Source organism: Meriones unguiculatus, chromosome 14, assembly GCF_030254825.1.
Source record: "Meriones unguiculatus strain TT.TT164.6M chromosome 14, Bangor_MerUng_6.1, whole genome shotgun sequence".
Lineage (NCBI taxonomy): Eukaryota > Metazoa > Chordata > Mammalia > Rodentia > Muridae > Meriones > Meriones unguiculatus.
The window spans coordinates 44,831,806-44,848,948 of NC_083361.1; the positions used below are offsets into that span (position 1 = coordinate 44,831,806).

At 41.2% G+C, this 17,143-nt stretch overlaps 1 protein-coding gene across 2 annotated transcripts in view; it reads left to right on the plus strand.

Annotated features, from left to right (window-relative positions):
- Oca2 (OCA2 melanosomal transmembrane protein) overlaps positions 1 to 17,143 on the plus strand; it is a 321,231-nt gene that overhangs the window by 90,063 nt on the left and 214,025 nt on the right. For both annotated transcript variants that reach the window (XM_060366263.1, XM_060366262.1), the window contains 2 exons: positions 8,010 to 8,067; positions 9,700 to 9,808. In XM_060366263.1, the coding sequence (XP_060222246.1) occupies positions 8,010 to 8,067; positions 9,700 to 9,808 (167 nt within the window). The remainder of the gene's footprint in view (positions 1 to 8,009; positions 8,068 to 9,699; positions 9,809 to 17,143) is intronic.

Consider the following 17,143-nt stretch of genomic DNA (forward strand, 5'->3'; position numbering starts at 1 on the left):
TTTATTTCACTAGGAGTTATAGAACTATATAAATTGTGTGTCTAATCTTGATTTAACTCTGGTAAGTGGTATCCCTGAAGAAAATTATCCATTTTTTTTAGATTTTCCAACTTAGCAGAATACAGGTTTTTAAAGTATGTCCTTATGTTTCTCTGGATTTCTTCAATGTCTATTTTTATGTTCTTTTAATTTAGATTTTGTTAATTTGTGTATTCTTTCTCTGCCTCTTAGTTTAGATAATGGTTTCTTTGTCTCACTGATTTTCTCAAAGAAATATTTCTTTGTTTCATTGATTCTTTGTATTGTTCTCTTTTTATTTTTTATTTTATTTTATTGACTTCAGCTCTGAATTTACTTATTTTATGTAGTCACTCCTCTTGGATGTGATTACTTCTTTTTGTTCTAGAGCTTTCAGGTGTGCTGTTAGGTTGCTAGTATGAGATCTCTCCAGTTTTAGACATTTATTGCTATGAATTTGCCTCTCAGAACTGCTTTCATTGTGTCCCATAAGTTTCTGTGTGCTGTATATTCATTTTCAGTAAATTCTAGAAAGTCTTTAAATTCTTTCTTTATTTCTTTATTTTTATTTTTTTAATTTTTTATTTAACTCTTATTAATTACACTTTATTAATTTTATATCCCCCGATAAGCCCCTCCCTCCTCCCCTTCCGATCCCACCTTCCCTCCCCTTCCTGCATGCATGCCTCTCCCCAAGTCCACTGATAGGGGAGGTTCTCCTCTCCTTCTTTCTGATCTTAGTCTATCAGTTCTCATTGAAAGTGGCTGCATTGTCCTCTTCTGTGGCCTGGTAAGGCTGCTCCCCACTCAGGGGGAGGTGACCGAAGAGCAGGCCAATCAGATTATGTCAGAGGCAGTCCCTCTTCCCATTACTATGTAACCCACTTGGACACTGAACTGCCATGGGCTACATCTGTGCAGGGGTTCTAGGTTATCTCCATGAATATAGTCCTTGGTTGGAGAATGAGTCTCTGGGAAGTTCCCTGTGTTCAAATTTTCTTGTTCTGTTGCTCTCCTTGTGGAGTTCCTGTCCTCTTCAGCTCTTACTATTTCCCACTTCTTACATAAAATTCCATTCACTCTGTCTGACAGTTGGCCATCAGGCTCAGCATCTGCTTTGACAGTCTGCAAGGCAGAGGCTTTCAGAGGCCCTCTGTGGTAGGTTCCTAGGTTGTTTCCTGTTTTCTTCTTCTGGCTTTCAGAGGCCCTCTGTAGCAGGTTCCTAGGTTGTTTCCTGTTTTCTTCTTCTTCTGATGTCCATCCTCTTTGCCTTTCAGAATGGGGATTGAGCATTTTAGTTAAGGTCCTCTCTTTTGCTTAGTATGTTTAGATGTACAGATTTTAGTGGGTTTATCCTATGTTGTATGTTTATATAAGTGAGTATATACCATGTGTGTCTTTTTGCTTCTGGGACAACTCACTCAGGACGATCCTTTTCAAGTCCTACCATTTACCTGCAAATTTCATGATTTCCTTATTTTTCACTGCTGAGTAATACTCCACTGTATAGATGTACCACAATTTCTGCATCCATTCTTCAGTTGAGGGGCATCTGGGCTGTTTCCAGCTTCTGTCTATTACAAATAAAGCTGCTACAAACATGGTTGAGCAAATGTCCTTTTTGTGTACTTGAGCCTCTTTTGGATATATGCCTAGGAGGTATATATGTATGGCTGGATCTTGAGGAAGCGCTATTCCTAGTTGTCTGAGAAAGTGCCAGATTGATTTCCAGAGTGGTTGAAAAAGTTTACATTCCCACCAGCAGTGGAGAAGGGTTCCTCTTTCTCCACAACCTCTCCAGCATGTGTTGTCACTTGAGATTTTGATCTTGGCCATTCTGATGGGTGTAAGATGAAATCTCAGGGTCGTTTTGATTTGCATTTCCCTAATGGCTAATGAGGTTGAGCATTTCTTTAAGTGTTTCTCTACCATTCAATATTCCTCTATTGAGGGTTCTCTGTTTAGCTCTGTACCCCATTTTTTAAGTGGATTACTTGGTTTGATGCTTTTCAGCTTCTTTTTCAGTGGGATTGCTTTAAGTTTCTCTCCGTTTAGTTTTGTTTTGGCTATAGGCTTGCTGTATATCGCCTTTACTATGTTTAGCTATGTGCCTTGTATCCCTGATCTCTCCAATACTTTAAACATGAATGGATGTTGGATTTTGTCAAATGCTTTTTCAGCATCTAGGGAGATTATCATGTGGCTTTTTTCTTTCAGTTTGTTAATATGGTGGATCACATTGATGGATTTCCATATATTGAACCACCCCTGCATACCTGGGATGAAACATAGTTGGTCATAGTGGGTAATATCTTTGATGTGTTCTTGTATTTGGTTTGCAAGTATTTTGTTAAGTATTTTTGCATCAATGTTTATAAGGGAGATTGGCCTGAAATTCTCTTTCTTTGTTGAATCTTTGTGAGGTTTAGGTGCCAAGGTGACTGTGGCTTCATAGAATGAGTTTGGTAATGTTGCTTCTGTTTCTATTTTGTGGAATAATTTGAAGAGAATTGGAGTTAGCTCTTCTTTGAAGGTCTGGTAGAATTCTGCGCTGAAGCCATCTGGTCCTGGGCTTTTTTGGGATGGGAGACTTTTGATGACTGCTTCTATTTCTTAGGGGGATATAGGACTATTTAATTGATTTACCTGGTCCTGATTCAGCTTTGGTAAGTGGAATCAATCAAGAAAATTGTCCATTTCATTTAGATTTTCCAATTTTGTGGCATATAGACTTTGGAAGTAAGTCCTAATGATTGTTTGGATTTCCTCAGTGTCTGTAGTTATGTCCCCCTTTTCATTTCTGATTTTGTAGATTTGCATAGTGTCTCTCTGCCTTTTATGTAGCTTGGCTAAGAGTTTGTCTATCTTGTTGATTTTCTCAAAGAACCAGCTCTTGGTTTCATTGATTCTTTGAATTGTTTTATTTGTTTCTAATTGATTGATTTCAGCCCTGAGTTTGATTATTTCCAGCCTTCTACTCCTTTTTGGTAGATATTCTTATTGGCCAATATTCTTATTGGCCTCTCCTTTAACTTTAACTTCTTCTTTTTCTAGGGTTTTTAAGTGGGCCATTAAGTTGCTTGAATGAGCTGTCTCGAATTTCCTCTTGAAGGCACTTAGTGCTATGAACTTTCCTCTTAGCACTTTCATTGTGTCCCACAAGTTTGGGTATGTTGTGTCTTCATTTTCATTGAGTTCTAGGAAGACTTTAATTTCTTTCTTTATTTCTTCCCTGACCCAGCTCTTATTTAGTAACAAGTTGTTCAGTTTCCATGTGTGTGTAGGCTTTTTGCTATTTCTGTTGTTGTTGAGGTCCAGCTTTATTCCATGGTGATCAGACAAGATACAAGGGATTATTTCAATCTTCTTGTATCTGTTGAGGCTTGCTTTGTGACCAACTATATGGCCTGTTTTGGAGAAAGTTCCATGAGGTGCTGAGAAGAAGGTAAATTCTTTTGTGTTTGGGTGTAATGTTCTGTAAATGTCTATGAGGTCCATTTGATTCATGACCTCTGTCAGAGATATTGTTTCTTTGTTTAATTTCTGTTTTGTTGACCTGTCCTTTGTTGAGAGTGGGGTGTTGAAGTATCCCACTATTAATGTGTGGGGATCTATATGTGGTTTATATTTTATCAATGTTTCTTTTACAAATGTGGGTGCTCTTGTGTTTGGGGCATAGATGTTCAGGATTGTGATGTCTTCCTGGTGGAATTTTATTTTCATGAGTATGAAGTGTCCTTCCCCATCTCTTTTGATTAATTTTGGTTGAAAGTCTATTTTATCAGATGTTAGAATTACTCCTGCTTGCTTCTTGGGTCCATTTGCTTGGAAAGTCGTCTTTCAACCCTTTACCCTCAGGTAATGTCTGTCTTTGTGCCTTAGGTGTGTTTCTTGTATGCCACAGATTGCTGGGTTTTGTTTACGTATCCATTCTGTTAATCTGTGTCTTTTTACTGGAGAGTTGAGTCCATTGATGTTGAGAGAGATTAATGATCAGTGGCTGTTAAATCCTTTGATTTTGATATTTGTTGTGGTCATAAGGTTGTGTCCTTTTACTACAATAAAAAAGGTTTTATTGTAGTAAAACCTTACTGTAGTAAGGTTAATTATTTCCTGTGTTTTCTTGAATGAAGCTAATTTTCTTGGGTTGTATTTTCCCTTGCAGTGTCTTCTGTAATGCTGGATTTGTATGTAGGTATTGTTGAAATTTGTTTTTGTCATTGAATATCTTGTTTTCTCCATCTATGAGGACTGAGAGTTTTGCAGGATATAGTAGCCTGGGCTGACATATGTGTTCTCTTAGGATCTGCATGATATCTGTCCAGGCCCTTCTAGCTTTCATAGTCTCTGTTGAAAAGTCAGGTGTGATTCTAATGGGTTTGCCATTTTATGTTACTTGGCCTTTTTCCCTTGCAGCTTTTAGTATTTTTTCTTTTTCTGTATACTTACTATTTTGATTATTCTGTGGCGGGAGGATTTTCTTTTCTGGTCAAATTTGTTGGGTGTTCTGTAGGCCTCATGTATTCTTATTGGCCTCTCCTTTAACTTGGGGAAATTTTCTTCAATGATTTTGTTGAAAATATTTTCTGGGCCTTGGAGAAGGGAGTCTTCTTTTTCCTCTAGTCCTTTTATTCTTAGGTTTTGTCTTTTTATATTATGTTGGATTTCTTGGACGGTCTGTGTCAGGAATTTTTTGGATTTAACATTTTCTTTGACAGATACATTGATTTCTTCCATTGTATCTTCTACACCTAAGATTCTTTCTCCCATCTCTTATAGTCTGTTGGTTATGCTTACCTCTGTAGTTCCTGTTTTCTTCCCTAAATTCTTCCTCTCCATTATTTCCTCCATTTGTGTTTTCTTTAATTTTTCCAGTTCTATCTTCAGGTCTGGAGTTGTTTTGTTTACTTCCTTCATCTGTCTGATTGTATTTTCCTGTTTTTCTTTTAGTTCCTTCAACTCTGTTTTTTTTAATTTCTTTTAGTGATTTAATTATTTCTTCTCTGAAGGCCGCAAACTGTTTCGCTGCATCTTCTCGTATTTCTTCACGGATGGCCATAATCTGCTTGTCTTTAACTTCCTCTGTTTCTTTATGGATAGCCTTGATCTGTTTGGTTTTGACTTCCTCTAATTCTTTATGTATTTTATTTGTTTCCTCTATTATCCTCTTCATCAGCATAGATGTAAGGTAATCTTCTTGATTTTCTATTTTGCTGGGTTGTCCAGGGCTGTTCACCCCTGGATGGCTGGGTTCTGGAGATGCCATATTGCTCTGCCTTTGTTGGTTGAGCTTTTACGCTGACCTCTACCCATTGGGCTGTTTTAAGTGTTGGCTGTTAGTTTCTGTGCTTCCTGGAGTCCTGAGGTAGGGAGAATCCTCTTGGCTGGAAGATGATTTTTCTTGAAGGAGTCCTCCTCTGCTTTTTGGGTATGGTCACTGTATGGCCAGTGTTTCTCAGGAATTGCCACTGCTCACCTCAGGTGTATAGACCTGAGTAGTAGCTGTGGTTTTTTTCAGGCAGGGGGGCTCTCCTCTCACCCATAGAAGTTCTCCAGACAGCTGCCCCATGCTGGGTTTCTCGTTATACATTTAGTGAGCTGCTGCTGTTGTTACAGTTTTCCAGGTACAGTCCTCTTGAAGAACCTGCTGATTCCCTAGCTGTGGGTTTTCTCCCAACAGGGAAACTCAGTCTGTTATCCTGGGGCACACAGTTCTGTCTGGGAAAGTGAGAGGAGTGCCCACCAAGTCTCTGGGCCAGAGGCTGAGTGCTCTGCTCTGGGCCTGGAGAATGTGTACCTAGGTTGAGTTGGCACCTGGGGGAGCCACTCTGGTCTGGAGGCTGGTAAATGAGGGCTCCTCTCTGGTCTGAAGGCTGGGTGCCTCACTCTGGACCAGGAAGCTGTGTGTCCCTGTCTGGGATGGCAGCTGCGGGCACCACTCTGGTCCGGACTCTGTGGATGCAGCCCTCTTGAAGGACCAGGGATTCCCACAGTTTTGTCAGTCTAGCTAGGGATAACTGTTTGATCCTTGGCACAGTATCTGAGGGCTGCTGTAATGGCTCTCTTGCTTTTGTTGGTCTGAGGATGCAGCTGTGTGCCCCAGTGCCCTAGGGGTATTCAATAATGGCGGCTGAGCACAGAACTCCTGCTGGCAGTAGAAAGCTAGAGCCTAGGGTCTGTGTGAATCCAGAAAGTCTTTTGGTGCTGGGTGTCCTGAGCGTTAGACCTGATGATCCCTCTGCTGTGAGGTTTCCTCCTGCCAGGGACACCCAGTCTTTGCTTTGGGGTCCGCCGTTCTTTCTGGGGTGGTGAGTAGAACCCACAGGCACAGATGCCCACCCCTGGCTCTGCCTTTCTGGCCTTTGGGAGCCTGGGTGTCTGCCTAAGCTGGGTAATTTTCCCGAGACCTTTTTGGGGTGGTGGTATCAGCTGAGTGCTCTGAGATCAGACCAGCCATTTTCCTCCCTGTGGGTTTGCACCCGACAGTGAAACTCAATCTCTGGTGCCCTGGGGCCCACAGTTCTATCTGAGGCGGTGAATCAGGTGTGCAAGCAGGGCTCTGTGCTGGTGCCTGGGTCCCTGGCTCTGGCTCTGGACTGGTTCCCGGAGCGCCTGCGGAACCCGAGTCTTTTCCAGGGGCTGTCTGGGTGACCTAAGGTTGGTCCCAATCATTTCTTGCTCCGTGGGGTTATATCTCAACTGGAAAATCCAGTCTTTGATGTTGTGGGCCCACAGTTCAGTCTGGGACAGTGACCAGATCACGCTGGCGTGTGGCTCTGGGCTGGCGACCAAGCACCTGGCGGAACCGGGATCTCTTCCGCGGTTTAGTAGGGTGAGTTAAAAATGATTGAATCCCCCACTGTGGGGTATCCTCTCACCTGGGAAACACAATCACTTATGTTTTATGGCTGCGAGTTCTGATTGCTGGTCAATGTGCCGATCCTGCTGTGCTGTTGGTCAGAACGAGAGTTGTCCCGATGCCGCCATCTTGCCCTGCCTCTCATGATGTGAACTCTTAACATCTTGTTCCTGCTACAAGATGTCTGCATTCACCTAGAACCATAAGCCAAAAAAATTACTTCTTCCATATGTTACCTTGGTATTTTATCACAGTAGCAGAAAAAAAACCTAATACCACAGCCTACTCACTGGGTTTTACAAGGAGCTTCTACGACACCCCTGGAATGACAGGCAGCGTGCACCCTACTTTGTCTCATGAGCCTGCAGGGTGGCCATTATTTAGGTTATTTTATTTGCAGGTTTGGACCTTTAAAAATTGTGGTTTTTGGGGCTGTTAATATGACTTAGCAGGTAAAGATGCTTTACATCAGGGCTGAGGATCCAAGCTCAGCCCCAACACCCTGCACAGTGGAAAGAAAACAGATTCCTGCAAGTTGACTTTACCTTAAACATATGTTGTATATGCAGTGTACTCCCAAATAAATTTAGACATTTTTAAAACTGAGAGCAATATGATTGTATATGAATATGAATATGTATAACTATTTTTCTCATTATGTAGGCAATGCTGAAATGGCAGATATTTACCTAGCATTCAGTTGAAGTTGGTGCTATAACTAATATAAAGATTATTGAAGTTATGTGGGAGGATGTAAATATAATACAGCAGATACCACATTATTTTATAGGAAACCCTTGAGCTCCTGTGGGTTTCAGTGTTCCTGAAGGGGTGGGCAAAGGAGGTCGCCAGTCATTCTCACACACCGGTGTGTAGTCTTTTTGACACTCTTTTTTTTTTTTTTTTTTAACAATTCTTCTCACAACCTCTCCTAACTTTTGGATCATTATTTTTGTTATTTTTCTTTGGAAATACAGGGTGAATAGCTTTTCAAATTTCCCTGGTCACCTTCATGGGCATCCAATTCCTTACAAGGCTGTGCCAGGGTCCACAGACACCTCGGCTTCCACAGCTGTCAGTGTCGCCTTCTTTCTGCAACAGAGAAGTAATGAGAGCCTCCTTTCTCTTACAGGCAAATTTCCCAGGAAGATAAAAATTGGGAGACCAATATCCAAGAGCTACAAAGAAAGGTATCTTGTTTTCTTTTCTCAAGGGCTTCTGAATCACGGCTTGTAGAAAAGGTGGTTGTTTTTCCTTTTTAGGTTTTATTATCATTTTTAGTTGACCCATGCTAATTGAGGAACATTGTGAGTCATAGTAAGGCATCCGGATACAGGTGTGCAGTGGGCTCTGCTTACGCCAGCCCATCTGCATCGTTAGTCATTTCTGTATGTTGGTCCCTGCAAAATTCTCTTTTCTTTCTATTATTTCAGATTCAGTAAGTGATTGAAAACATTGTTTGTTTCATTCCTATATCTTTACATACATGGGCCAAAATTTCTTTCTCTCTTAATGAGGAAAACCATTCTCTAAAACAGCAGAATTATTTTGTCAAGAAATGAAAGCCTTATCATTTTTCTATGCCTGGAAGATGCATTCCAAGTGTGCATATCCTTGGGAAGGTGTGGTGGCCACCCTTTGAGCCAACCTCTACTCATCAGCTCTCCTGACCCAGAGGGTTTATAGGGCATGAGTTTTTGAAGTGTAATGCAGGAAAGGGAGGTGTAGGGACAGATGTGAGCTGTGTGTCCTGCCATTATGAGTTTGATGTCTGTGCAGAGCTTTGCTTCTACTTCCTGCTCAGTTTCTTGCTGTAGTGAACTGTCCATGGAGCACAGCAGCTTTGAGGGACAGAATCTTCATTGCCTTGTGACTCTGAGAGTAAGAGGATTCTGCAGGAACACAGCACTCCCTGTGCCCCCGAATAACTGTGAAGATATACTTGTGGGGTGCCCCATGATAAGAAGCAACGGTGCATTCCAAGGTCTCTGGATTCCTTTTGCTGGAATCTTGGTGTCTTAGTTAGGGTTTCTATTGTTATGAAGAGATACCATGACAACCCTTATAAAGGAAAACATTTAACTGGGGCTGGCTTACAATTTCAGAGGTTTAGTCCATTATCATCACGACAGGAAACATGACAGAGTGCATGTGTTGGAGAAGGAGCTAGAGTTCTACATCTTGATCCACAGGAAGCAGAAGTGAATACCACACTAGGCCTAGCTTGAACATATAAGACCTCAAAGCCCAACCCACAGTGACATACTTCCTTCAATAAGGTCACACTTCCTAATAGTGCCACTCCTTAAGGGCCAAGCATTCAAACATATGAGTCTCTGGGGGACATTCCTATTCAAACCACCACACGTGGTATTTAAAGACTGCCTTGAGCATGTTAACTACTTGTAGAGCAGGAATTACCATTCTTGATAGCCACATCTTTTAATGGCTTTCAGATGTAGCATCACCATGGGTGATGCTTACAGGCAAAACAGTGGAACTCAAATGCAGGGTATACAGGCACCTGAGAAAATGCATGTGCCTTAAAGACTGTATCTGAATTTTATTTATTGTTTCCACCAAGCTTTTGCTAGTATTTCAGTGTGTTACAGTGGATAGTCTCCTGGAATAGTGAACATTAATTTATTGTGTTTTCACAAAGATTTTGAGTGCTATTTACCTTGTTATCATTTTTTCAAGTTTAAAATATTCTATTTTTAAAGGAAATATTTATAGTGATTCAAGTCATGTAGGACTGTAGAAACATTTCAAGAATCAGAAAACTGTACTGAGAAAATGAGTTGTGGTTTTCTCTCTCAAAGCACAGGATATCAGACAGAAGTCTGCTTGTCAAGTGCCTGTTGGTGTTAGGATTTGTCATCTCCATGTTCTTTCTCAACTCCTTTGTCCCTGGTGTTCATCTTGATCTTGGTGAGTCCAATATTTTGTGAACTTTTGTTGCTAGGTTTTCTGTTTGATATTACAGTATGGATGGTAAGGCTTCCAAGCCTATTCTCAGAGGATAACCATACCCCAGGCTATTCTGCTGATATGGATGTGGGCAGCCTTCAGTGGTAGAAAGGAAGGAAGGAAGGAAAGAAGAAAGGGAGGGAGGGAGGCTTTCTTTGTGACTTCCGTCTTTATTGGGAGGAAGGGAGACTCTAACTGGGCTGTCTGTCTGCAGCCCCTTTAGGGGTCAGTGTTAGAAGGGATGTGGAACTGGTACTGTCACATCTATCATGCTTGATAACTATGTTTTGAAATGATTCCTAGAAGAGCCCAAAAGTCACGTCAGCAAAATTAGTTTTGCCTTCTGTACCCTGTGACATCTCAACCAAATGAGTGACTGTGAAGGGGCTGGAAAATTGGGAGGGCTCTACTGAGCTCAGTGTCCTTTGTCATTACAAATAGTTTTCCATGCAGTAAGCTCCTTATCTTATCCATACAGTAAACTCTATTCCTTTGGTCCTCCCTCATCATCAGCACGTTCTCTCTAGAGGTTAGCCACTGCCCTCCTTCAGTGTCAAGGTCCCACCTGTGTACAGGGAAGAAATGCATCTTTCAGGCTGCTTTATACAAATATCCCACCCTTGATGTAGACTTTGTTATTTCACAGTGATCTTTGTGTCAGTACTTGAGATAAAATTAAAAAACAAAAAACAAAAAACAACCTGTTTGTAGAATTCACCTCATGAAAGTATAAACCAATGAGAAATAGAAGTTTGATGTGGCGTCCAGTTTGCCAAGTAATCTGGGCTTGCTTCTGAGCTGACAGGTGCTCTTTTTCTATACCAGAGCTGATCCTCCTGGAACTTCCTGGATAGCAAAAGGCAGTGTTAACAATGACATGGATCCCAACTGCTTAGAAACTGTTAACCCAGGCAGGTTATAGTTTTAACATTACACACTTCTAATCACTGAGAAGAGTGAGTCACCACAGGTAATTAAACAGCGAAACTGGTGTACACAAGTTGAAACCTTCCATTAGAGAGTGCCATTGGCTGCTCACCGATAATTTAGTTTTAGCTGTGCTTAAACATTTGAGAAATTAACAACACATGAGAGCTTATGCAGGTTTGCTAACATTTGACACCTGTCATTGCATGCAGAACACATCTTTATACATACGTTTAAAGACTTTTGGTTACTATTAGGGAAGTCCAGGCCATTTATTTGTAATATTGTATTTTAATTACTCTTTCCCGTTTATACAAAGATGCCTCATGTCTCTGTGCATCTGTGATCTTTTGCCTGAGAGGACTATTTCTTTTCTAATTTTAATGCTAGCGCTCCCCCCCACACTTTAGTTTGTGAGCAGATATCTTATCAGAGATCCTAGGATACACACTGCCTTTATTTGCTTCTTGATCCTGAAAGGTCAAGCTGAATAGGAAAACATGTCTGATTAGCATTTTAAAACACAATATTTAAATGGAAATATCTTCACTGTATGTAGTACTAGGCATTAGAAGGACGTTTCCTTTTTTTTTTTTTTTCAATGCAGTTTATTCAGGAACCTTGAACAATCTGGGGAAACCTTTGACCCTGGGGAAAGCCAACCCACAGCTTAAATAGCCTCTGGGTAGCCAACCCCAGCATGCCACGTGGGCAATGCAGATAGGTCCACATACAAGGAAGCAAGCCAGATCCTCAGCCTTAGCCAAATGTGGAGTTGTTCCTGACAGAGAGCACTCACCATCTGGAAGGTGGAAGGCGGGAGGCAGAAGGCAGAAACCAGCTCCCTCTTTAAGGCGTGGCATTACGCAGCTCTCTACAGTTCCCCCTTTTTGTTTTAGACACATCAGGCAAGAGTAGAGGTCTGATCTCTGATATTAGAAATAAATTGGGACTTTGTACTGATGTTCATTTAGGTGTCATCCACCCAAAGAGCATCAGACCTGTCCGATACCTTTTTCTCAGAGGTGGGACCTGGGCATCAACCTGCATGCAATCAGACATGCTCTTCTCTGGGTCGAAAGCGGCTGACCCTGAGTGCAGTGCTTAGCCTCGCATCCTGAGTGTAACATTTTAGCTTTTTATGGTAGCCAACCATGCTTGGGGAGAATGTCCTGCTTCAATGGCTGTAAAGGCCTGAATGGTCATGGCTGCATTACGCTGTTGTGAGACTCTTATCTTGCATATATACCACAGGCAAACCAAGGAGACCAACACCAGAAGGCCTGCTAACACTCCCATGCCCACCCATTCCTTCAGATGATTCATGGCTGCAGCAATCCATGATGATAATCCTGTGGCTAGTCTTGCGTCCACTCTGGTAGAATTTACTGTGACAATGGCCACTCTCAGCTGCTCCATTGTAGTATCGAATTCTCCAGTACAACCACCTAAAATATAGCTCGACAATTGTTTAGACAGATTTGCAGCACAGGAAAAATTCTCATGTTGTATGCTAGTGACTCAAAGTCCAGCATACTTTCATTGATAGCCAAGTTGAGCGATTTGCCATAGGGTATCAATTTGCTCCTGCACGAGGTCAATCCTTTGATTGAACACCATCAAGCCTCCCTTTAGTTGAGCATTAATTCCTTTTTGTACATCTAAGGCATGAGCTACATTGGCTAAAAGGTTATTCAGGGTCTGAGCAGTCTGCACAGTATGACTCCTGGCTAATGCCGCGGTGGTAGCTCCAACAGCCGCCAATGAGATGGCAGTAACAATGGCAGCTGTAATTCCAAGATCCCTTTTCTGTCTGAAGAGAGTCATAGCGTGAGGGGCATCAACGGGCACAGGCACCCAGCGAGGCATGCGAGTAACCAGCTAGTAAATTTACTAGCATTCCAGCATTGGGCAAAAAAGCAAGTATCATTACCGTAATTACTTGGCTCTATCTGGCTAATAATGAATAGAAATGGGGGATATAAACAAACAGGTGTGGGCTTATAGGAAATATTATGAGAAGCCTTAACCCCCTCGTTGGAACATCCTGCATCAGTTCTAGAACTAGCAGTGGTGGTGTCCGAGGTCTGAGTAGGTTCAGGAGACCATTGCCCCCAGGGGCGAGACATGCTCCATGTAAATTGACTAACTCCATGTTTTCCTCCACTTTCGAAAGTCATTTAAGGTTCTTAAATTATTTTTTTCCCTTTTTTTTAAAAATTTTTCATCAATTACACTTTATTCATTCTGCATCCCCCCATAAGCCCCTCCCTCCTCCCCTCCCAATCCCACCCTCCCTCCTCCCTCTGCATGCATGCCACTCCCCAAGTCCACTGATAGGGGAGGTTCTCCTCTCCTTTCTGATCTTAGTCTATCAGTTCACATCAAAAGTGGCTGCATTGTCCTCTACTATGGCCTGGTAAGGCTGTTCCCCCTCAGGAGGAGGTGACTAAAAGCAGGCCAGTCAGTTCATGTCAGAGGCAGTCCCTCTTCACATTACTATGTAACCCAATTGGACTCTGAACTGCCCTGGGCTACATCTGTGCAGGGGTTCTGGGTTATCTCTATGAATAGTCCTTGGTTGGAGTATGAGTCTCTGGGAAGTTCCCTGTGTTCAAATTTTCTTGTTCTGTTGCTCTCCTTGTGGAGACCCTGTCCTCTCCAGCTCTTACTATTTCCCAGTTCTTACATAAAATTCCATTCATTCTGCCCAACAGTTGCCCATCAGGCTCAGCATCTGCTTTGATAGTCTGTAGGGCAGAGGCTTTCAGAGGCTCTCTGTGGTAGGTTCCTAGGTTGTTTCCTGTTTTCTTCTTCTTCTGATGTCCATCCTCTTTGCCTTTCCAGATGGGGATTGGACATTTTAGTTAGGGTCCTCTCTCTTGCTTAGTTTCTTTAGATGCACAGGTTGTAGTGGGTTTGTGCCATGTTGTATGTCTATATGAGTGAGTATATACCATGTGTGTCTTTTTGCTTCTGGGACAACTCACTCAGGATGATCCTTTCCAGATCCCACCATTTACCTGCAAATTTCATGATTTCCTTATTTTTCATTGCTGAGTAATATTCCATTGTGTAGATGTACCACATTTTCTGCATCCATTCTTCAGTTGAGGGGCATCTGGGTTGTTTCCAGCTTCTGGCTATTACAAATAAAGCTGCTACAAACATGGTTGAGCAAAATTCCTTTTTGTGTGCTTGAGCCTCTTTTGCATATATGCCTAGGAGTGGTATGGCTGGATCATGGGGAAGCACTATTCCTAGTTGTCTGAGAAAATGCCAGATTGATTTCCAGAGTGGTTGTACAAGTTTACATTCCCACCAGCAGGGGAGAAGGGTTCCTCTTTCTCCACAACCTCTCCAGCATGTGTTGTCACTTGAGTTTTTGATCTTGGCCATTCTGATGGGTGTAAGGTGAAATCTCAGGGTTGTTTTGATTTGCATTTCCCTAATGGCTAGTGAGGTTGAGCATTTCTTTAAGTGCTTCTCTGCCATTTGATATTCCTCTACAGAGAGTTCTCTGTTTAGCTCTGTTCCCCATTTTTTAAGTGGGTTATTTGGTTTGCTGCTTTTCAGCTTCTTTAGTTCTTTATATATACTTGATATGAGTCCTCTGTCAGATAAAGGGTTGGTGAAGATTCTTTCCCAATATGTAGGCGGTCGCTTTGTTTTGATGAGGGTGTCCTTTGGTTTGCAGAAGCTTTTCAGTTTCATGAGGTCCCATTTATTGATTGTTGCTCTTAGAGCCTGTGCTGCTGGTGTTCTGTTCAGGAAGTTTTCTCCTGTACCAATGAGTTCTAGGTTATTCCCCACTTTTTTTTTCAAGCCGATTTAATGTGTCTGGTTTTATGTCGAGGTCTTTGATCCACTTGGACTTCAGTTTTGTGCAGGGTGATAAGTATGGATCTATTTTCATTTTTCTACATGTAGACATCCAGTTGGACCAGCACCATTTGTTGAAGATGCTATCTTTTTTTCCATTGTATGGTTTTGGCATCTTTGTCAAATATCAGGTGTCCATAAGTGTGTGGGTTTATTTCTGGGTCCTCTGTTCGGTTCCATTGATCCACCATTCTGTTTCTATGCCAGTACCATGCAGTTTTTAAAACTGTTACTCTATAGTACAACTTAAGATCAGGGATGGAGATACCTGAAGATCTTTTATTGTAGAGGATTGTTTTAGCAATTCTGGGTTTCTTGTTATTACATATGAAGTTGAGAATTTTTCTTTCCAGGTCTGTAAAGAATTGTGTTGGTAATTTGATGGGCATTGCATTGAATCTGTAGATTGCTTTTGGTAAGATGGCCATTTTTTCTATGTTAATCTTGCCAAGCCATGAGCATGGGAGATCTTTCCATCTTCTCATATCTTCTTCTAGTTCTTTCTTCAGAGATTTGAAATTTTTTTCATACAAGTCTTTGACTTCCTTGGTTAGGGTTACTCTGAGGTACCTTATGTCATTTGTGGCTATTGTGAAGGGTGTTGTTTCCCTAATTTCTTTCTCAGCCCTTTTGTCTTTTGTATACAGGAGGGCTACTGATTTTTTTGATTTAATTTTGTATCCGGCCACTTTGCTGAAGGTGTTTATCAGCTGTAGGAGTTCCCTGGTAGAGTTTTTGGGGTCACTCACGTATACTATCATATCATCTGCAAATAGTGATAATTTGACTTCTTCCTTTCCAATTTGTATCCCCTTGATCTCCTTCAACTGTCTTATTGCTCTAGCAAGGACTTCCAGAACTATGTTGAAGAGATATGGAGAGAGTGGGCAGCCTTGTCTTGTCCCTGATTTCAGTGGGATTGCTTTAAGTTTCTCTCCGTTCAGTTTGATGTTGGCTATAGGCTTGCTGTATATCGCCTTTACTATGTTTAGATATGTGCCTTGTATCCCTGATCTCTCCAATACTTTAAACATGAATGGATGTTGGATTTTGTCAAAGGCTTTTTCAGCATCTAGGGAGATTATCATCTTTTTTTTTTCTTTCAATTTGTTAATATGGTGGATCACATTGATGGATTTCCGTATATTGAACCACCCTTGCATACCTGAGATGAAGCCTACTTGGTCATGGTGGATGATATCTTTGATGTGTTCTTGTATTCCGTTTGCGAGTATTTTGTTGAGTATTTTTGCATCAATGTTCATAAGGGAGATTGGCCTGAAGTTCTCTTTTTTGGTTGGGTCTTTGTGAGGTTTAGGTACCAAGGTGACTGTGGCTTCATAGAATGAGTTTGGTAATGTTGCTTCTGTTTCAATTTTGTGGAATAGTTTGAAGAGAATTGGAGTTAGCTCCTTTTTGAATGTCTGGTAGAATTCTGCACTGAAACCATCAGGTCCTGGGCTTTTTTTGGATGGGAGACTTTTGATGACTGCTTCTATTTCCTTGGGAGATATAGGACTATTTAATTGATTTACCTGGTCCTGATTTAGCTTTGGTAAGTGGAATCGATCAAGAAAATTGTCCATTTCATTTAAATTTTCAAATTTTGTTGTGTATAGACTTTTGAAGTAAGTCCTAATGATTGCTTGGATTTCCTCAGTGTCTGTAGTTATGTCCCCCTTTTCATTTCTGATTTTGTTGATTTGGATGGTGTCTCGCTGCTTTTTAGTTAGCTTGGCTAAGGGTTTATCTATCTTGTTGATTTTCTCAAAGAACCAGCTCTTGGTTTCATTGATTCTTTGAATTGTTTTATTTGTTTCTAATTGATTGATTTCAGCCCTGAGTTTGATTATTTCCAGCTGTCTGCTCCTTCTTGGTGTGTCTGCTTCTTCTTTTTCTAGGGTTTTTAAGTGAGCCATTAAGTTGCTTGAATGCGCTGTCTCAAATTTCTTCTTGAAGGCACTTAGTGCTATGAACTTTCCTCTTAGCACTGCTTTCATTGTGTCCCACAAGTTTGGGTATGTTGTGTCTTCATTTTCATTGAGTTCTAGGAAGATTTTAATTTCTTTCTTTATTTCTTCCCTGACTCAGCTGTCTTTTAGTAGCAAGTTGTTCAGTTTCCATGTATGTGTAGGCTTTTTGCTATTTCTGTTGTTACTGAGGTCCAGCTTTATTCCATGGTGATCAGACAGGATACAAGGGATTATTTCAATCTTCCTGTATTTGTTGAGGCTTGCTTTGTGACCAACTATGTGGTCTATTTTGGAGTAGGTTCCATGAGGTGCTGAGAAGAAGGTAAATTCTTTTGTGTTTGGGTGTAAGATTCTGTAAATGTCTGTTAGGTCCATTTGATTCATGACCTCTGTGAGAGATATTGTTTCTTTGTTTAATTTCTGTTTTTTTGACCTGTCTTTTGTTAAGAGTGGGGTGTTGAAGTCTCCCACTATTATTGTGTGGGGATCTATATGTCGTTTAAGTTTTATCAAT